Here is a 23225-nt window from a genome sequence, read left to right on the forward strand (position 1 = left end):
CACTAATAATGTTATTAAATGTTCAAATGAAAGAAAGTTACCAAGTAGCCAATGGGCACACGTGAACAGACAATAACTAAACAAACATATTAACTATTATTGACTATAGACAAAGCGGTATTCAATACAGTTCAGCTCCCACCAAATTAGCACACTGGGCTTCCAACTCTCACCATCAGAAACTCCACCTAATTATATGTTTGCTCCTCCAGTTTCACTTGTTCAACAAGAGATCGTTTTGCATTGTTATTCAACTGGCAGGGCGCTAATCTCTTCAAGCACGTAGTCGTTGGTTTTATGCAAATCGATTGTCATTTTATTTCACACTTTGGCCTAGTTTTTGTTTGTGGTTGTGGATGAAAACAGAGTGCAAATATTTGGTTAGAGTTAGATGGTGTTAGAAGTAAAGCTGAGAAAACCACCTGGCAAACAGGTAAAACAGGTGGAGCGGCCGTCCAACCAGACGGCTTTATGGTAATGAGGGTTGAGAGGGGGAGGAGCGAGAGCAGCAGGCAGGACGTTGCAGCTCCAGCCTTTGTATTCCACTGCCAGGTGTTTGGATGAACATATCTGCACTCAGGTAGGATCAGCTCAACCTCCAACAGCAGTAGCGCTCATTTTTCATCCATCCTTTTTTTCTCGCCCCAATTTTCTTCAAACTGTTTGAGTGTTCACAATTCTCACTGGTTGATGGATGCTTCCTTTGTTGGACATTTTTAAGGCTTTCTATTTTCGACCACTTGACTTCAGCGATTTTTATCTGGAACGGGAAAACGATGTTGAGACAGAGCTGCAGTCGCTGGAGGTCAGCCTCCTCCCTCAACGGATTCAACTGGCTCTCTGGCCTCTTGTTATGCACTGCCACTCTCCTGAGCTCAGGTAAGAATAACGAAAAACACAAACACAAACAACATAACCACAAAAAAAAATACTGACACGTCTCTTCCCTATGTTATCTGCAACACTGTATTTTCTTGACATTGCCATTGACTAAGCTCACATGATCCCCGCAGCTTCATGTCTCGTGTCTGCAGAGCTTTAGGCCTCAGTGGCATGAGATATCGCATGCGTTACCATGGCGCTCATGGGTTGTCCAATAAGGCTTTGAGATTATGCCTCCAGACGACTGTTGTTGACTCCTGGGATTTGACTTCATATGTTCTGCTTTTTTCCCCCTACTCTTTTGATGTTTTGGCTTTTAAATTCAAATGCACACTTAGTTTGATAAACGTACTGTATGTTTTATGTTGTTAACGACAATAATAATACAAATGGGAATCAAAGCACTGCACTTTTAATTACTTTTCATTTCCTGTACAATACGCTTTTAACAAACACTTGAGCCGTGGCTCAAGTGTTTGTTAGTTTTAGAAGCATATTGTACATAAATGAAAAGTAATTAAAAGTGCAGTGCTTTCATTCCCTATATTATTTAACACATTTCCCCACAGTGTCACAGACTCTTGAATGGGCATTCTTGCCTTCTTATTATATACACACTTACATTAATTTTGACAAAAAAAGAAGAAAACAAAAAGAAGCCTTTGTGGAATTAAGGATTAATGGAACTAAATATGCCTTCATAGTTTACAGTGAATCAGGGAAGCAGCACTTTTGTACTCCCTCCACATGGAATTGAAGTAATTCTGCACGTTTTCAACTATAGTGAAGGACATGATAATAGTGCCAATAAAAAGGATGTGCAAAGTTTGTTTTATCAAGAGGTAAACAGAGTTTTTTTTTCCTGCAGTCTCTGTCCTTCTGTTCATTCAGTTTGAAATGAAATAACTGATTTGAGTGCGTTTGCATCAATACAGAACTGAATGGGAGATACAATCCTATTATTGTCCAAAGTTTGAACAGGTACTTATAAAGTCAGACACAATTGTGTAGAATTGAATATTGTGTGTCCATTATAGTCAGTGACAGCAGACTCTAGTCTGTATCTTCCCTGGTGACTCTCTCCCACCTCCAGCTCCTCCTTGCTGTGTGGTCTCTGTCATTAGGGTGGTCTTCAGCAGCTCAGTCAGATCCATCAGGTGATTGACACGATATTGCACCTCTTCACCCTGAAAGCTCTTTATCCGAATTTTTGGGGGCTCTTTATCCTGCTGGGTGATGAAATGCTGCCTCATGAGTTTTGATGCATTTGGCCGAGCCTGAGCTCCTGCATTCATCCTGGTTCCTCCTGTCAGCTGTGAGATCAGTGTGCCACTTCCACTTTACATGCCCGAGCTGTAACAGAACCAGCACCGTGTTTGACAGATGAGGTGGTGGCTTTGGGCCATGAGGTCTTCCTGCTCGTTTCTTCACGTTCCTCTTTCCATCATTCAGACAGGGGTGGATTTCTGTCTCATCAGTCCCCTATAGGCCATTGTTCTGGAAATCTACTTGTTTATTTTTGTATGTTTTTGCGAACTGCAGCTTGGCCTCTCTGTTGTTCGTGTTTAGTCTGCATCTTGTTGTGAATCCTCTGGGGTAAAGGTCAGCAGGTCTCTTGAACGTTGATGGGGAATCATGTCTGCGAGGCAGCTACAGCCTCAAGAGCACGTCTGCTATAAAGGGATTGTTCTTCATGCTGATGATTTTCCGCTCCTCAGTCCCCCAGCTTGTTTCCCATTTCCTTGTTTACCTGCATTTCCTTACCTGCTAACTAGTAACAACTAGTGCTGTCAAAGTTAACATGTTAATTTTGGCGATTAATTTTGAACATTTCATGTGTTAAAAAAAATAAACGCAATTAATGTTGTTTTGTTTACTTCCGGTGGCGGCTGACCCATAACCTTGGTGACGTGTGCAGGCAAACCGATGTACCAGCTGTAGTGCTGTTATTCGTCACTGTGGTAACTTATGCACGAAAAAGAAAGAGGACCACGCGAACTTTACAGATCAAACGTGACTTTATCTCATCAACACGAGCAGGCATACACCGCGAGGTAGCATCAGATAAACAGGAAGTGACCATTTCACCTGAAGGAGAAGAAGAAGGGTGACCCCTGGTGGCCAGCTGACTAATTTTAGTTTGCTCAGTCACTTTATTAAGTTTTTATATTTTTTCATGTGAGAAATTAACCATTTAGATGCCCAATATGGGGTTAGTTTATCCAAATGACGCCTGTTTGGAAGTTTGCAGCCCGGTCTGCGGAGCCGATCGGCTGGTCAACCTGCGTCGTTATCCCGGAGTTAGAAAGAGAGCCGATTAACTTACCCACAGGTCTTTAGATGTTTACCGCCGGCTGGTTTAATTCTTTTTAGGAGATAAATATTGGTCTCATTGATTAGTTGTTTAATGAAAAGTGAAGCTTCATGTATGAACTGGACAGAAGAGCAGCGCTGACTCAGGGCTCTGTACAGTACACAAATCACCATCAATAAATTACTGTTTTACAATGAACCGAACGGTCTACATTAAATTTAATTTACAGAGGCAAATTCAGTGCAATGTATGTATTTCTGTTGGAGGATATGGTGACTTTCTTCGTGCCAAATTTGGAGTTCAGTTCAGAAAACTTTAGTCTTTAAAACAGAAGTAAGCGGAATATTTGTGTTAATATAAGTCTTAAATAGCTATATCTTCCGACGAGAATAACTTATATAGAGTGTTTGGTCTGAAACACAGGTCTGTCAGTCACTCTGCTCTGCTGTAAGCTGAGGAGAAAACTTTCCTTGTATCCTACAACCTTTATCCAATGAGGAGAGAGAACGGCATAAAGGGGCGGTCCTCTCTGTGTGTGCAGCCAAGGGATGCGCGTGAATCATAGACTGTAAAAAGAATGGATGTAGCACCCGTGACGTCACCCATTGGTTTGGGGGAGTTGTTTTGTGCCGCTACTACGGGGGTTTGAACTGCGCCATGTTTGATTTTACTTGCCATATTTGGAGAGGTGCAGCGGTTGGCCGGCCAAGAACCCGCCCACTGGCCTCGAAGCAGCGGTCTCCGGACCTGTCACTCAATGTTTCCGCACCCTAATTGGCCAGAATTTTAACCTAATAACAGTAAAACGGTAGTTTAAAAGAAATTCACCCCCCTCAGAGTGTGTGCGGGGGTAGAAACTATCGGTTGAGACCAAAAAAATAAAATGTACCAGGCTGTAAATATGTTTTTTTAAGCTGTAAAGTCGGCTATTTTAACATGGGGCTCAGTTGCTCCCTTCTGGAGCCAGCCCCCAGAGGAAGCCGAGGGGATTGCAGTTTTTTGAACGCGGAAGTGAGCTTCACTTCTCAGACCGACAACTGCCCCCTTGGCGTGAATGTGGTGACGTAGGGACGAGGACCAATAGATCCATGACGAGGGCGGGGGCTGCTAACTCCATTGGCTGACAAGAAGTTAGCCAAAACGGCCGGATCGCTTACTTCTGCTTTAAATTTAAATATACTTTTTGTGTTTATTCTAGATTCATTTGATGATTTGACATGAATAAATATTCGTTATAAACTTCAGTCTTAAGTGGACAAATGCAATTAATTTGTTGATCAATTAATGCGATTAATTACAGAAAATTGTGCGGTTAATTAGGTTTTTTTTATTTATTTATTTTTTATCGATTGACAGCCCTAGTAACAACCCTTTATTTTTACTTTATTCATCTTCCTCATTATTGACAGACAGCTACACTTCAACCTAAATGACAGCTCTCAATCAACTTCACATGTGAACTCTTTAGTCCATGACCTAATGCTGAAATGACACACAGTTGCCTATGAAACATTCAGCAGCCGGGTCTCCAATTACTTTTGAACCTTTGCAATTGGTGCTCTCCGTGTTAAAAAGGGCACTATCTCACACATTGTTCATTCAATATTGATGCCAACTGAATGAAATTAAAGCTTGGCTCTTTAATGTAGTATCTATTATTTTATTTCAAACTGAATGCATTGAAGCACCGAGCCTGAAGAACAAAAGCAGTGCAATGTACTGGACTGCACACACTTTACCTCTGACTCTTTTTGTTGTTTTTTTTGCAGTGCAGCTTGTTGGGTTCTTTTTTGTTGTATCCACTGTATGAAATTAGTCTTAAAAAGCTCCTGATGTCATTCCACTAAGTCCTTTAAGTATTCCTGAGTGGAATTTGGCTGCAGCTACCATGGTTGCTTTCTTAGTCACACATTCTCTAAGAGAGAAACTGAATCAATATTAAACGTATCCTTAAAACTGTGTGCATGGAAACCGTGTACTTTGGTTTTGTGAATGCATAAAAATAATACTTATCCTTGAGGATTAAAAGCAGGGATTAAGAGACAGCCTTTAAGTGCCTGTGATTAATTTTAAAGACCTGTCTGAATTTCTGAAGAGTTGGGATGTGCACGAGGGATGCAGGTGACATCCATGGGTCCACAGACCGTCCAGAAGGCCGAGGGAGAGAGCCTGACCTTGAGCTGCATGTACACGCCGAGCCCCCTCGACACAGGAGCACTCGACATCGAATGGTCGGTGGTCAGTCCAGACACCACGCAGAAAGATCAGATGGTAAGAAGATGAATTAAAATAATGCAAATCATACTAAAAACATATATTTAGGGTGTGGAATTATCTGTGTTTTGGGGAACTAACAATTTCCAAAATAATACTAATTCAATTTGGTGCAAATTGCTCAGAAAATAGAAGACCCAGAAATAAAAGCTTTAACTATGCACTCACTATTCATTTATTCATGAAGCTTTTTTCATATATGCTGAGGACACATATGGCTCTGCTATCAGAGCAGAACAGCCCTCTCTATCCTCAACAATCTCTTGAAGACTCATCTCCTCCTAGAGCACCTCCTCTCCTAACACCTCCAATATGCCTAACTAGCACTTACTCTGCACTTTCAGTGTACTTCTTTACCCGATCTCCTTGCACTTTGCCTTATTGAACAGATTTAGTACTGAGGACTTACTTTAAGGTATCTTATTGCACTGACGCATTGTGTTATCGCTCACTCACAAGTCATCTGCCAAATGAGTAATTCTAAACATGGTATTTCTGTACAAACCTCACCTGCTGTGCACTGACTAAAAAAGATAACGGGGGTTACGCAGAGCACACCACATAACAAGATCAGCGTGAAGCCTTGAAAACCACCAGAAATACAACCTTAATGTCTAAGCATCTCTAAAACAGCTTCATTCAAATTTCACACCTCTTTTTAAATTCATAACCTAATGTAATGCGCCCGTGTCTCTATTAGTCTATATCAGAATTCAGTCCAGCAGACTGGAGTGTGGATGAGGTCCCACCACCTCCCTAATTTCACAGGAATTAGTTGTTTATCCCTTTTGCCTTTTAAATTAAATAAGTCATTAGTGTTGAAGACTTGTACAGAGGTTGTTTTTTTTCCCTCTTTATTGTCTCTGCCCTAGAGCAGTGAACAGTTATTAGGAGTGACCACAGGATGTTGTGGACGAGTGGCCAGTGTGTAAATTACTGGTTCTTGTGCAAATTGAATACTTAAACAGCATTGTCCTCTCAGTTCTTGACTGTAAAGTAAATAAAAATGATTATCTGCTGCAAATTTAAAGCTGCCTTTGGTTATCTAGAGGGTGGAGGAAGTCAAAATCCAGCGGTTGCATCGCTAATATGTTGGCAGATAATTAGCTACCCAGCAGACAGGAAGAAATGGCATCATTCCAGTAAGACAGAGTAACATTAGCAATCTCTGTCTTCTGTGTGTAGCATTTTGGTCTCAAAAGGCAATACTGTAGCCCACTGGTTCCGTAACTGTCAGATATCCCTTATTTAACAGCTTGTTGGAAACTTCATCTATTGTTTTTTTGGTGCTGGGCCTGTAGTGTAATGTTGGATTATCAGAGCTTGTTTAACTGAAAACAGCTGCTTGTTGCTGCTGGAAACGAGGTTGAGAGAGGACCCTGACAAATGTGCCAAAAACCAAAACACTGAGCGAAAGAGGCCAAAAAAGTTCAGTACAGCAGCAAAGTGGTTATTAATGGTGGGTCTGTGACTGTGAGGCACACCTTTACTGTCACCAGACCTTTGAAAAGTAAAATCATCCCTCAGACATTAACAATAAGGTGTTTCGTTGCTCACATCTCCCTTTCTCTGTGTTTTCCATCAGTTGATATCTTACAGTGGTGGAACTAAATACGTCCATGGGTCTCACGCTCTTGCAAAAGGTCTCAGCTTTGCTGCTCCTGACCCCTCGATGGGCGACGCCTCACTCTCTATCGGCCTGCTGTCACCTGCTCACAGTGGGACCTACCAGTGTAAGGTGAAGAAATCACCTGGAGTGGACTCACACAAGGTGTCACTGGTGGTAATGGGTAAGACCAGGCTTTGGGTTTCATCCTGGGGTTAACATGTGTCACCTCATTTGTGGCTATCATCTCCGACAGCTGTGTTATTGTTTGGTTTATGGGAAAGGTAGCAGTTTACCTCTAATATTATTTGATGCCCATTTTACAAAATGTTTCCTTAAAAGTGCCGCCTACCAAGAAGAATTCAATGATTCTTGACTGTTCTTTACTTTGTGGAGGTTGGTTTTGTTTAGGGCCACATGGATAAAAAGGCAAAGATAATGGCTTTCCTGTCACTGCAGCTTTTGTTCTGCAAAGGAAATTGGTTCCATAATGTTTGGTCAAGTTGCAGGTGTTTCTTATTCTATTTTGGTATGTAAAAACAGGATTTGCTGGAACAATACACTAAAAAGCACATCAACCAAAACTCTACCTGTGCTATTATCACACCCAGTTGCCCCCCCCCCCCCCCAAAAAAAAAGAAGAAGAAAAAAAAAAAAAGGACTCATCCACCCCACCCCACCCCCAAGACAAAAAAAAGCTAGGGGAAACACTGCTATATGTGCCTTGATAGAGGAAGCTGTGGTCACAGTTTTGACCACTGCAGTTAAATGAATTAACTTCAGGAATTAACTGTAGGATGTCTCACAGAAACTCAAACTGATATAGAATAAGCTGTTGATGAGGGACTGAAAAAAAACGACAGTAATTTGGAGTACCACTTCATTTAGAGGCATTTGTCTGTGTATTCAGTCTTAGGTTTTGCCAAAGAGGTGAAGTAATTTACTTGATTCGGGGCCAACTCATTTTGTTTGAAGAGCCTAGCTTGGGTGGAAGAGGGTCACCTCAAATGGCAGATTTATTTATTATGAATTCAAGCCTGAATACTTCATTCAATGAAAAATTAGTGATGTTTCATGGCTATGCTGATCTGTCTCAAAAAAGAAAACTGCACTTCAAGTGCTCTGAATGAAGTACTAGGATGGAAAACAAAGTCCATTAGAATATATTGAATAGAATGTAGAATATTAATCTCACAAAATTGAGTACACCCTCACATTTTTGTAAATATTTTTATCTTTTCATGGACAACACTGAAGATATACTTAAAGGACTCGTGTCCTTCTCATTGTCCTTTATTGCATACTGTGTCGGCGCAGTATGCAATAAAGGTCAATGAGAAGGACACGAGTGCTGCTGGCCTTTCTTTTGTTTCTTTAAAGCAGAAGTGAGTGATATATTTGTGTTAATATAAGTCTTAAATAGTTATATCTTCCGACAGCAATCACTTACATAGAGTGTTTGGACTGAAACATGGGTCTCTCAGTCCCTCTGCTCTGCTCTGAGCCGAACAGAAAACATTTATCGTATCCTACAGTTTTTATCCAATGAGGAGAGAGAACGGCATGCAGGGCTGTGGGTGCAGCCAAGGAACGCCGTGAATGTGGTGACGTAGCGACGAGGACTGTTATGGTGCGTTCAAGGAAACTCGTATTTTTCCGACCGTGAAGTGGTACCAGTTCGATCTGGTACGAGTTCACCGGTCGGAAGTTACGAGTGGCCGTTATAGTGACTTTCACCGGTAAAACAGGTCGGAAAAACGCGAGTGGGTTGCCTGGAACGCTACAAAGTCGTAAGTTGTGACTTGAAGCTGTAATTTACGATTTCAAAAGCCTGCCTGGAACGCAGCATTAGCAAAAACGACCGGATCACTCACTTCTGCTTTAAGTTTATCTTCTGGCCGTGCACCTCTTCAGTTTGTTCCTGAGAGTTTTTTTGGAGAGTGCGTGTTTTTCATTGTTTTCTATTTTTTCCAACACTGAAGATATGACAGATGATAATCAGCTGATGGACATCTATCAGTTTTACTATGGTGGCACAGATGATAGGGATGAGCAATGATTTTTGAGTAAATAGTCATTCAATAAAAATAAAAAACGAATAGTTTTTGTCGTCTTGTCTGGCAAAGTGTAAATGTTTCCAACTGTTGCAGAAGAAGGAGGAACATGCACAGCGTAAAAAGGCCATTAGTCAAAGCTAGGTAAACCGAGATCTGATTTAATTTCATCTTTCTACACAGCTTCACTGAATTTAATCACTTACTCTATAAGGTTAACAAGAACTATATTTCGCACATGAAACCCATATGCAAATCTACAAACAGCACGAATGGCATAAAATTTCATACATTGAAATATATGTCTAACCCATGCAAATATTAATACATTTACATTATGCTTTTATTGTCAATATGTGTCAAGTCAATATAAGTCCAACCCAAAGGCTGTCAGTATGTTGACATTATATAGAGTCTAGTATCTAGAGAATAGTATCTTTGGGTTTGCCTTACTGTAAAATGTGTTGCATTTTTTGTTACACATGTTAATTCGTTATGTCTGGGCCCCTCTCAAAAAGCTCTCCAGCTTCCTATGGTGTCCCATTTCACATAATGTAAATGCAATTTTTTTTTTTTTTACACTTGGTTCTTTTTAATAGATGAATGAATGAATGAATGAATGAATGAATGAATGAATGAATGAATGAGAGTAGGGTGAAACGGGAAGAAACAAAATTAAAGTAAACTGAACTAAAGCACTTAGGAAAGAACTAAAAAATAATTGGCAAAGATTACTGTCTTGAACTAAACGTACATTTCCAAAATATCTTTGTAGCATTTTTTTTTTACCTGAATTACCTGAATACATTTATGGACTAAATAAAAAATGCTCTAAATGGATTCTTCCCCAAACAGCATAATCTGTCCAATCATGTCAAAAACTAAAATTCTTGAAATCGCCTTCATCCAGCCCAGGTTCAGTGGGTTTACAAGCGTCCAGCAGTCAAGTTTGGAGCTTGTTCAACACATCATTTCGCACACAAAACAGATTTTTTGATCAACTGACCCATTTATTTTGCATAATCAGAGGGACAACTGACTTGTTAGAGCTAAATTATTTCTCAGTTCTCAATTCTCACACTGACTTTCAACATACTGCTTGTTACCAAAGCTGTATCAGATGAAACAAGCACCTTGTTAAATAATTATCCGTACCAAAGCCTCGAATGGCAGAAGACAGCCAGCAGCTGTTTTCATTTTGACAGAGACTGAGACCAGGCTCTTCTACTTTCTATTTCTTCTACTCTTGCATAAATTAACATGACCACACTCAAATGTGTGAAATGTTGCATGTGAAACTACCATCAGATCTTTTCATGCCAATCAGCCTCGCCCTGATCGATACCAGTCTCTATTATCTTTCACTCTTTCAGAGCAGGTCAATGTTGGGTTTGAACCAACTCATCATAAACTCATCAAGCTTTCATTACGTATTGATTTTGATGATGTTCAAATATTTATTTATTGTGTATAGTCAATGCATTATTTCTAAGATTTCTTCACTCTTGGATATTGTTTCTCTAGTCATTTATCTATATGGTGTGAATTTATTTTCCAAGCATCTAATTGCCTCTCATTCAATTCTGGAGCTATTAAGCTGTAGCCTTTTTAAACAAGAAACAAGATGGAGACGGAAGCATGAAGTGATCCATTCGTTGTATGGTTTTAGTGAAGCCGTCTCCACCTAAGTGCTGGGTGGAAGGAGGGGAGCTGGTTGGCGAAGCTGTGACGCTGCACTGCCAGTCTGCAAGAGGCTCCACTCCCTTAAAATACACGTGGAGGAGGGACAGCGCCGACCCCATCCCCGCTACAGCCACACAGAGTAAGTGTGACCTCTGCTGACGTCACGATGCTACTGCACATCAAAGAGAACGTGTGTGCGTGCATGCGTGTGTGTGGTACTGTATGTAATTCTGTGTGAGTAATACTCAGTGAAAACATTTTTTTCCCCCCAATGTACAGTATGCACCTTTGATTTTCAGCATTTTATTCCAAGAGAAAGGGTTCTGTATTTATTCTGATTCTGTGAAACAGTTTGACTTATTTAGCATTTTCCTCATTTTTATTTTCCATATTTTTTTACATTAAACATTTGTCATTCTCAACATTATTTGCTGTAAACTGCATTAGTCGATGTCCTCCTGCAGCAGGAGACGCAGATTGTGGCTGCACGCAGGCATAATGGATCCAAATCTGTGTGAACAGATACAAAATCTACATATTTTTTGATGAAAATTCATAACATGAAGAATGTCTCACTTAAAGGAGCCATTTGTAAGTTTTCCTAATAGCCAGCATTAGCATAAAGACCTGTTTACTTAACAGTCTAGAGGAAGTGCTCAGCATCAAACTTCTTTCCTGTACTCACCAACAGCTGTCTCCAGCTGTGGAGAGCAACACCAACGTTACCTCTCATTTCTATCACGTCTTTTCTTCTACTGCAGTTAATATGCCAACCCACTGTTACATCACTTTCCATTAGCGACTTCCTGCAGCCTCCAGTCTGCCCTGAAGATATAGCACTCTTCAAAGGGAGTATTATAAACTCTTATCTTGTAAACACGATGACGGCCTAATCTCTTGTCAAGCGACGGCCACCCACTGCCACCTTCCACAACTTATAAATGGCCCCTTTAAGTTTGTCTTCATGAGGAAAATCCCACCTGATGTTTCCTCCATTTTAGCCTCTTGTGTATGCAGAGTGTGCTGCATGTGTTAATCTGTGTTTGTACCTCAGACGGTGGGAGCGGGGAGCTGAAAATCAGCAACCACTCGCAGAGCTTTGCAGGAATTTACCGCTGTGATGTAAACAATGCTGTTGGAGCCGAACACTGCAGGATTAACCTGAGAGCGAATAAACGTAAGAAAAAGCATGCACCCCCACGCAGGACGGCTCCCGTTTGACAAACGTCATGCATGAGAGTCACATGATCATGAAAGACCTAGATTTCATCCTGTACGACTTAACTGTCTTTGTGCATGTGCCACAATCTTTTCCTTGCTTCGCTTCACACCTCTCTCTCTCTCTTTCACATACACACACACACACACACACACAATTGGTTTTAATCATGGCACTCAGTGACTCTGTGAATCATCCTTATTGAGTTATTTGGACAGGAGGGTCACACACAATGGCAAGAGGGAACTTTACTCATTATCACTTCACTTTGTCTTCACTGTCTCTTTGTCTAATCATTTCAGCATTACACACTCATGAGTGATGCTGAGATGATTTGGTGTGCTGACTGTCCTTAACAGCTTGATCAGGTGTAAATCAAACCAGAAAAAAAGGGCTCGGTTAAAAACACCTTGTCAGCTCCAATTAGTTGACCGGGTGTAAATGGCATAGAAAGCGAAAAGGAGGACAGTCCATGAACAGTAATGCAGAGACATATAAGAGAGAGCAGAGACATACAAGAGCTGTCTCTCAGAGGAATAAAACTGGTGAGTGTGAGAGCAGCATCAGAGAGTACAGTCAGTGATTCAGCATACCATTATAGAGTAAATCATCCCGGGACTCAGACTCTAACAAGTACACTACATTCTGTGGATCCATAAAATGAGTTTGTCTTTGTGTGCCTCCTGACTGGAGCAGACCCCCTGTCTTACATCTTGTCGAGTCCATAACTCAAAGTCTCAGCAGCGCTCACATTTTTGGCTTTCGGCACGGAACCATTCATTTTCATTTCAAGTGCAGGGTGCCGTCTCAGAGAGAGGTTCCAGCCATCAAGCTAAGAAAAACACTCACAAAGATTATACAAGAGGATTAATGAGAATGTATAGAAAATGAACAAGTTAACTGCACTTTTTCTTTTCTTTGATGATTCATGTCTGATAATATATTTCCATAATTATACCTGCTTGCCTCTGAGACATGGTTAAAAATGAAAATGTCTGAGAGAAGAATATTGTGTTTTTGTCTGTCTTTGTTGCAGCTGCTCATGGATCTTTATCTAGTGGAAACCCATATTTTCATATACATATTCTACATTTACATCCTGCCTAAGAACCATGGATATAATGATGAATGAGTAATATTCTCAGAAATATGTTTTTTTTGTTGTTGTTTTTTTTTTTTTTTACTTTTATTTGCCAAGAGTTAAAACTGAAAGCCAAAAAGAATTCTGGCTACGGACAATCTGCAGGAAGTTCCCACTCTTGGTGAAAAATCTGCTAAAACAACTGTTAAAAAAAACAACAACAACACCAGTCAACTTTGGAAGGAACTAGTTTGGTTACAGAGCTTGCGATTTTCCCATTTTCCAGTCTTTGCTCAAAAACTTTCTTTGCTTAGCCATCTGCTAACTGTCCACTATCATTTGGTGTAGCCACTGCTTTTCTCTGCAAGAATGTAAAAAGGCATATCATAAAATGTCAAATTATTCCCTAGTAACAATAAGTTTGTCTTTCAAATTATTTAAATTACAAACATAATTTTCACTGGACTGAGACACCATAACCTGTCCTGTGTGAGAAGACATTACTTAGCTTTAGAGAGTGGAAAGAACCACACTGGATTCTTTCCATTTCATTTTCATCACATAAGTTCTGAGATAATAACTTCTTGTTATTCGTACTCATTTTACAGCTCCAAACAGAGCAGCTGTGATTGTTGGCACCGTTGTGGGCTCTCTGCTTCTCATCATCATCCTGCTGGTAATCATTGGACTTATTTATTGGAAGCTGAGCAACAGAAGTCACTACGAAAAGGATTTCTCCAACGAGATCAGGTACTGTACAGCACCACAGCTCCAGCAGAGACAGTAGAGTAGGACATACTGGTGGCAGCTCAACAGTTTGATTGCTGAGCTGCTGAAAGGAAGGAACAAATCCACACATAGGGTCTGGCAAGTTTCTCCTAGTCCTCATTTATCACCAAAAAGTCCCACGGGTGAGAAACCTTTGCCTGTGACAGTGTTGAGTAGCCAGCTTGTTAGCTTAGCTCATGAATGTTCCTATATTGTGTGCACTGCAGATTTTTACATCTCCATGAAGTAGGGATAAGATGTTTTCTGCTTCAAGAGACATAATAATAATAATAAAAAGAACTGTCATCAAAAGCACAACTTTCAAAGACAGGAGCAATTATAAATGTGTATTAGAGGAAGCAAAATAACACACTTCAAAGCTATTTGGCTGCAAATAGAAACTAAACCCTAGACTTCAATTAAAAAACAGTACAGAAATATGTAAATGCAACTTGAATAGCAATAGAAAAGACACACACAAGTCTAGACCTTTCAGATGGGGCTCTTCTAAATGATATGATCCATTTTATTTTGCTATGTTTACAATTCTCTCCAATCCAATATTGCACAGCAACACAATGAAATTTCTATCCTGAAGTCTAATGCGAAAAATGCAGACGCAAACTTATTTTCCTCAAATATATCGATGCAAATATAATTGCTGACGATGAAAGTACACATCAGCTCTGCCGTACACTGCCACTGAAAGCTGAGAGTGAGTGGGAATCATTAAAAGTTTCTTCTTGTTGATCATCTCTGTCTGTCTTTAGGAAACACAAAAAGCTCTCCAGTGTCAGTGGTTCCCCTGAGTGTTTCAGGCTTTCAGCTTTCTCATACAGTTAAATGACAGTTTAAAGCCTGTAGTCAGCTTTCAGTAAACATAGTTTTGTTTTAAATTTGGCAAAAAATTTGAAGGTAGCTGAGGAGATCGTTATATATCCTGCATTAATATGAAAAGGGCGGCTAGGCAGCACTTAGTATAGATACTGGAAACGGTTGGCCTGCTAGCATTTCTACAGCTCATATACATTATCCTGTGTTTGTAGAATCCATACAAAACTACATACAAGAGTATTAACTACTTTTAGGCGTTATGTGTCACTTTCTTTTCTTTTGGCTCTGCAGCATTTCCCACACATTCAGTGACTCTAAAAGTAGCTGTGCCTGGCAAGCAAACAGTCAGACACATAAACACAACAAGTGAGAGACAACACATTGATTAGTGACCAAAATGAATGCATCAGGCCAAACATATAGGATTTCTTGGAGTCGTCTGAGAGAAAGAAAAGAAAGTCACTGGCTGCTGTGGGTCATTTTATAGAGAAAGTGGGCATTTGTAGGCATACAAGACTCCAAAAAGTGAATGGTTGTCATAGCAGGAAACATTTTTTGATTAAATGAACCATGTAAACAACAACAAATAGTTCTATTTTTTCAGGGGTTGTGAGTTCAAACCCAGCTCTTCACACTCTTTTGCACAAATTCGAAAGAATAGTTTAAATGTAATGTATCCCCAAACAGTAGAAGCTAGAAACAGCTGTTGTCCTACCAGACACAGTACGTTTCTCTAGCAAGCGAAAAATCTAGCACAGTTACATAAATATGTTGTGACAATCTGTCTTTTCTTCAATTCAACTTTCATATGAGGCTGGCAGCACAGTTTGCTCTCTGCCCTTTGAATATATGCAGGCTTTTACAGAAAAAATAAATAAATTCAGGCAGGGACATGCAGCAGTGTCATTTAAGGCTACCTTCAAATGCTTACATACCACTCAGAACAAAATGGTCGAGATCAACAGATCTAATGCCTTGATGTTCTCTGTCGCTGCATAAAAACACATTTGCTGAGATCAAAAATTATCCTATAAAGATGATTTACATAAAAGGAATACATTAGAGTGTTTAGAGAGATCAAATTTTAAAGTAGAATGGAATAAAATAAAATTAAAACAGTAAAAAAACAAATACAGGAATAAAAAAAATGAAACATGAAAGACTTAATGCCATTTTAATGCTTTGATAATTCAATCCATTTTATCATTTGATGGTCCAGGGAAAACATCCCTTTGAAAAAGAGTGTGATTGTTGTGTTGGGTTTGAACTTGAGTGCATGCTGGCAAACAGCAATTACAGTAACTCAGGTGGTTCCCTTTGAAGGATAGATAAGGTCATGAGTTTGTCAAACTGAGCCAACACAGAAAAAAGATCAAAAATCAAGAGTAGCAGGGCTCTCCCTTGAAATTGTATATTCATTGTATACTGCACGGTCATTTCAGGTAGCCGTTCTTCATTGGTGTGTAAACATGCAACAATACAATGAAGCAGGTGAACTGAGTCCAGCACAAGGTAGCCAATAAGTGCTGGCAAATTCTGAATCAATAAGAACTTCACTACATCAAATTACAAATCACCTATATAGGACAATAAGAAAATAGTTTTCAAGGTTGTTACGGCCCCAAAGCAAAAGAAACAAAGGCTCGGACGCAAAGCAGTAACATGAATTAAGGACACCAACAAAGGTTTTAAACTTTGAAAAACAATGATCCAAGCCTATTTGAATTAAATCAGACAAAATGAAATATGAATCAAAACCAAATAAAAAAAGGAATGTAGATGCCAGCTGAATTAAGCAAAAGGGAGACAGAGGACAAAGACCGACCCAGCAGTTGACCGTAGGATCTCTCTCCGCCGCCAACTAAAGCTGCCTAACAAAGGAACTACCTAAACTTTAAGAACAGAAGAACCAAAACGAGAGGAAAGAGAGGACCACCGGCCACTTACACCCCAAATTCAAACAACAAAGCTCAGCGACCTAAATACGCATGGGAGACATAGGTGAATGATAAAACCACAACGCTTGGAACGAAACGGGGGGACAACGGAGAAAGGAAAACAAACCTCCTCCCGCCGTGTTCGAGAGTGTGTGCGTGATCAGAGAGAGAGCCGCACCTCTCTCCACCCTCTAAATACTCCCTCTCCCTCACTGGGAGGAGTGAGCCGACAGTGAGAGGAGACAAGGGGCGCACGTAACAAAGGTGTTGTTGACTGTTTGAATCTTATTGCTTGTGGCTAATCGAGCAACATGTTGCCTATAGTTGTGTGGACAACTCCCTTCCCTTTACCACATAGAAATAAGTCTTGAACATAATTGTGGAATCCTTTGTGTTGTTGTGTGTTGTAATACACTCATGGTAAGGCCAGGGCCACACTGAAGGAAATAAAAGACAGTGCATAAGCTAAGTCCATATGCTGGCATCATGGCTCTAAGATTGAGTGTCAACGTCAGACCACAAAACAGTGAATTCTACAAAGAAAATGTTACTTTGCTAGTATGCTGTGATCTGCAAGGCAATAAACTACACTGTAGCATTGCTGTTGTGAGAATGTGAGCATGCTGATGATAGCTGGAGCTTGCTACTTTACTGGCTTAAGTTTGGACATAAGGAAGATGAATATTTCATTAACGTCTAACAGCATGTTAGCTTAACACAGCTTCCCCTTGTTTATTTTTACTTCAGGTAGCCTAACCAAGCCGGCTGCTGAAGATGTTGAGTGTTTTCTGGCCTTATAATGTTCACATTGATGCCATTTGCTAGATGGTAACAGGTTGATTCGGTACATGCATCTAACTTAGCCTGTGGGTTTGAAAGTTCTTGAAGTGGGCTAGTAATTCTGGGAAAAACGCCACAATCCATGTTTGTAAGTATCCAACATTTCATATTTTCATTTGTAGGTTTTCAAGCTATTGAGCAGTACTACTTTAGTTGAGACCTCTCTGGAAGGCAGCGTGGTGCACTTAGCCTCAAAGAGAAGGCCCTGATTCAGCCTTTGTTGGTACTCTTATGACGTAAATCGAGCTGCACCAGGGGCGATGTTCTGTGGCCGACCTTCAGTCGTAACATCTCTGAGAGGATTTCTCTTTTTTGCAAATAAACAATATCTATCAAAACATTTAGGAGTTGTGGCTCATATGCCGCTGAAAACAGCCCACATGCTTTCAAAGTAGATGTCGATATGGGAGCAGTGTCAGTGTGGGAGGACAGAGAAGCACTTCAAGCCACAATCCTGATACGAGCTTCTCCATATCAGTGACATACAGCAGTTAAACTCTCTTCACATTAACATGACATTCAAGAATACAGGAGTGGTGGCAAAAGCATACGAATGTGAGCCACGCCACAGTAGTGCCTCTCACATCTGCCTGTTCCTAAACTTTTCAAGGTAAACACTGCAGATAGAAAGGTTTTTGGATGAGTCACTTAGAGCATTAGGCTATATCAGTTCAAGTGCTATATTATCTGTGTCTAAAAACAATACACACATGCAGAGAGAAAAAGACTTGAGCTTTTCATCATTAGCAAAGAGTTTGCAGTGCAAATTTAAACGCTCATGTAAAAACAATACGTAAACGTACAACAACAGGCACACGGGCAGACAACCTGGTAGATTGATGTTAATGCAGTGCAAAGGGCAGCGCGGGGTTTGAACTGTCCCTTTTTTTGACAGTCATAACACAATCTGTGCTGCTGATTGTAAAGCTGATGGCGCCATGATGAAGAAAGCTTGTAGATGTCTAGCGTCTGTTGTGTAATTGGGGGGTAGGTGCACTAGCACATGTTCAATTTGGAGCATCTGGTTTTCTTGCTAAGGGCAACACAAATAACAGCAGTAACATAATATGTGGCAAACTCTCTGCCTTCCAGCGTCCCTTGGCCAGAAACCAACCTTGCAAGATCAGCAATTCATTCATTCATTCATTCATTCAGCAACACTGACCCGGGGTCCCAACTTTTGTCTCTGCACATGCACACAAACGCGGCCCGTAGCCAGTAATTTCTTGTTTATGGCAGATAAGACTACATAAATATACACATCTTAGCATTGTATATGATATACAATGTTATCCACCGCTCCATGGATTGCTTTTTCGTCAGCTACGTTAAAAACAAATGCACATGGCCCACAGGAGGGTTTGCAAAACAACGAAAAAGCTGTTGCAACTTGCATAGTTCCCCTTTAAAAATCCATAAATTTGCATGAGCCATTAAAGAAACCGAGGGGAGCTACAGAGACTGGAGGAAAACCCTGGAAATTACTTTCATTATGTAGCAGTATTGAAGAAGTAGGCCTAATTATCTTAATAAAGCGATAGTGGGAGGATTTTACTGTTGGTCTTGAAGCACTGAAAATGTTTGTGATTCTCAGCACACACACACAAAAAAATAAAATGGAACAGTCATGTCACAGTCATTAAATATAGGCTACTTAAGTCATATTTGTGCACAATATAATTATTGTCAATAAAAGTACAAAAATAAAACGATAAATCTAATCAAAGTTAGAAAGATGAGACATCTGATTAAAAGATTGATTTACTTAGGTTTGTTAACTTTCTTGCTCATAGCAGTCCTGCTGTTGCATGGCAACACACACACGCACGTGCACATGCCTTTTAGACTTGAGGCACATTATTTCATAATTTCAGCTTAACCAAAGCAAATGTTTTCCTTCTGAGTCCATGGCCTCCACCAGTTCCACAGGAGTAGCAAAATGCCAAAGTCGATTAGCTGTGCGGGTGTTTCCTTTGACAGAGGAAGAGATCCCAGCTGGTACTGCAAAGTTACATAGATGCAGAATGCAAAGTAGCTTCTAAGCTTCATTGTTGGCAGCAGTGTTGACGAGGGGAGATGGCGCTTTATGCTTCTTGTCAGAGTTTGCAGGTTGAAACCAGCACCAGAGTGACTTAACTTCAGTAGTAGAAATGCTGTGGAAGCAGGGTCTCAGTGAGGGTAGGTACTCCAAGGAGGAGCCTTCACACAAGCAAAGATAGGACTTGACTTGTGTTCTTCACCAGTGGGGCAGCATTGCTCCACTTGGTAAATACTCAACACACACTGTGTTAAATATGGATTATTAGGGGAACAGAGGGGAACTAAAATGACTTTGTTCACAATCATCTTTCATAAACAATAGCACTGTCATGGGGTTAGAGTAAAGGTATAAAATAACTGAAGTGGTTTTTTATATAATCTTTTAAAGGTCCCACAGTTTACACTTTTTCCTGTGTTTTATCTGAAGAAAGGCCCTTCTCTGGTTGGCTAACTATTTTCTGAATGATAAATAAATAAATAAATAAATAAACGACCAGAAAACAAATCCTGTAGTGTTGAAAGGCGGGTCAAGGTGGTCCTTCACTGACTAAAACCAACGTTACTCCGTTAGTTTTCAATTTCACAGTAGGGCCTACCCATCCTCCACTGACGCCCCTTAAAACCCATCCGTCCACCACAGGCAGGAGAGCGCTGAAACCCGCAGGCAGGCCAGAGATAAACACACCAACATGTCCATACTCAAACAACCAGTAAAGGAAAAGCGATGTGACATCATCAGCGCTGATTGCAGTAAAGTTCATCAGGAGTCTCTCTCATTGGAAACACCTGTGCGACCAAACAGCAGCAGCCTCCCTCACCACCAGACACAGGTCCAAGCTTTCCACAGCATAGACTCTTATAGTAGGTAGGCAGGCTAGGCTATGAATCCCACTGCATGTCTGTAGCACATGACTCACATAGCCTACAATAAACGAGGCAAAATGACTGTCACAAACACGAGTCACAACTCCTGCAACTACCGTCAGCCACACACTGATGACACATGGACGTTTGGAAATATTTCTTACCTTTACTCAGGTGTCCCAAAACAACAGTCAGGCTCCAAACGTCAATTAATCCACTGATGTTATCCCCATATCCGTCACATCCTCGTTGGCATCCTGTTTCATCCACTTGCAATGAAAAAAAAAAAGTTTTTAGCTAGCTTAGCCTACTTTTGGAACAATATGGATTTCATCGTTATCAAAGTGCCTACCGTCTCTCCAGGAACCGCTGCTGCACACCTGTCTTTTGATTATGTTGTGCCGTGCAGGGACAGGGTCACTACAGCAGTGGTTTTGATTGGCCGGTGTCCGCTCTACTTGTCTGTTATTTGTTCCCCGGACTTCTTTCACCTGTAAACGGACCGCCGCACGGTTCTGACGTCTGATCGGCGTGTGTGTGACGTCACGTGCCACTTCGAGAGATGTTCACGCCATTTTAACATTTAAAAGCCAGACTGGATATGTAGGCTATTGCAGATATCCGCAACGAGCCTACATTCTTCATATCCACAATTGTCATTTCAGATATGCACAACTAGCCTACATTCTTCCTAGGACAAATGACGTCACTTTTGCCATTCATGTGTAGGGGTTTGTCATTACAGGTAGGCCTACAGGTAGATATCTACAATTTGATTCTGACTAGTCATAATTCCAGTTCAAGATATATTTAATTTACCGCTATCTATGTCCCTTTTCAGATATCTTAAATTAAGTTCTAACTAGGCAAAATGACGTTGTAGATAGCCTATCTGTAAATGGAATTATAACTAGTCAAAATGACGAATAGTCATAATTCAGTTAACCTACAGATATCCGTAGCCTAATTCACAGGATATCTGCAACTGAATTGTAGCCTAGATATCCGTAATACACCTACACATAGTTGTGGATTATCTGAAATGACAATTATGGATAAGAAGAATGTAGTTGCGGATATCTGAAATGTTCTTTTTGACTAGGCAAAACTGAATTACAGATTTCTTGAGTGAAAAATCCAACTATTCAAAATGTAATTGCGACTAGTCAGAAAGACATTGTTGATATCTACAATATCGGATAGTCAAACTTAGCTTTTAAATGTTAAATCTGCTTGCCATATGTTCAATGTATGATGGTACAGTGTTACGTAGACAACACGTCATTTCAAAATGGCGACTTGCTAGCTATGTCTGTAGACACTATGAAAATATTTGTATCTATGGTTTTTTTTACCAACTTAAACAACAAACAGGGTTTTTTTCCCCAACATGTTTTGACATTCCTATTGCCAAAACAATTTCATTACCTCTTTTATAGTCAAAGACTAGGCCTACATGGAAACCTACATTACATTGAACTAGGCTACTTGTTGTCAAGAAAACATGCTTAGGCTACAAATATTTTCTGCTGACTGCAATGTCTTCAGTATTAGAATCATGGACTGTATAAAAAAAGAGAATTAGAATAAGTCGCCTGAGCCAATTTCAACAAAATTCCTGTCCATGGTGGTCAACACATAGCTGTAGCTACCCCCAAAGATTCATAAAATGAGTTACGTTGATGAAACCTCATTCCACAACTTCAGCTGCTGCTGTTGCCCACTAGCCATGAGAGAAATCAGATTAATTAATTTCCTGAATTCAAATGACTGAACTGAAATAATTTCCTCTGCTGTGAAATCCTATAATATTGTTTTTGTCTCTCTGCTCCAATGTCAAACAGGGAGGACGTTGCACCACCTGAAAGCCGCCCAGTCAGTCGCTACACGAGCAGGAGCTCCAGTCAGCACCCACAGGTGGTCTACAGTCAGGTGGGCGGGACTGAAGGGAGCTTTTATGGCGAGGCATGCGCACACCCCTGTTCAAGCAGTACACCTGTTAAATGCACACCAGTGGAATATGACAGCAAGTACGGCTACGCAGTGTGACTGTCACAATGACAGAGCTGAAATGAGAAGCATTTAGCTCCCATTGAAATGTGTGAAGACCTGACTCAAGACTGGAAAATGGAAAGCGACAGTCTTGGAAGTTGTGAAATGCAATGATTTCATGATAACACTGTAACCGTTTCTTCCTTTAAGTGTTGTTCTTCTAACGCTATAAATGTAGGCATTACTTTATTCATTCGTGATGATGAATGTCACTGTCTGTACAATAGCTGATCTTCAATATGTAGCCTACTCCTTTCACTTGCAATGACAGATTCAAAAATGCACTCAATTTTAAAACAAAAGAGAAATATTTATTTCATGATAGACCTCATTTGGAAATACTCAACCTTTCAAAAAAAATGTACACAATGAAGTACGTATTTTTTCGAGGATGTACTGACAGGAGTTGACATATCAATAGCCACATGCAATGGGTTTTTTGTCCACTACATAAACAGCGACTAGACCCCCCCCCAACCCACCCACCCCACCCCTAATTCTAGTAGGACTTTGTGTTTCTCAGAGCGGCCGGCCTTTGCAATGACACACATCATAGACAGTCAAAAGTTTAGAAACTAAACATATCAGCATCTTCTGCTCCCTAGGTCTTTGTGAACCAGCCACAGCAGACATGCTCAGTGTTTGACCTTTACTTCTCAGTGAGTTAGGCCCGAATGCGTTGATTCTCTTGGGGTTTTTTTCTTTTGTTTTTGACACATTAGCAGCAAGATGACATTCAACCTTTAATAGAAACAGCTACTATACATAAATTCCACT

At 40.4% G+C, this 23225-nt stretch overlaps 1 protein-coding gene across 1 annotated transcript; it reads left to right on the top strand.

The window, feature by feature from the left end:
- Positions 1–5311: 5311 nt before the first annotated feature.
- On the top strand, positions 5312–22445 carry vsig8a (V-set and immunoglobulin domain containing 8a; the record flags this gene model as incomplete). Its single annotated transcript, XM_083984057.1, has 6 exons — positions 5312–5467; positions 7056–7260; positions 10800–10952; positions 11868–11990; positions 13722–13863; positions 22241–22445. The coding sequence occupies 6 exons, from the start codon at positions 5312–5314 to the stop codon at positions 22443–22445; spliced, it is 984 nt and encodes a 327-aa protein (XP_083840183.1).
- Positions 22446–23225: the final 780 nt, after the last annotated feature.

This window comes from Trachurus trachurus (genome assembly GCF_905171665.1).
Source record: "Trachurus trachurus genome assembly, chromosome: 12".
In the NCBI taxonomy this organism is placed as follows: Eukaryota; Metazoa; Chordata; class Actinopteri; order Carangiformes; family Carangidae; genus Trachurus; species Trachurus trachurus.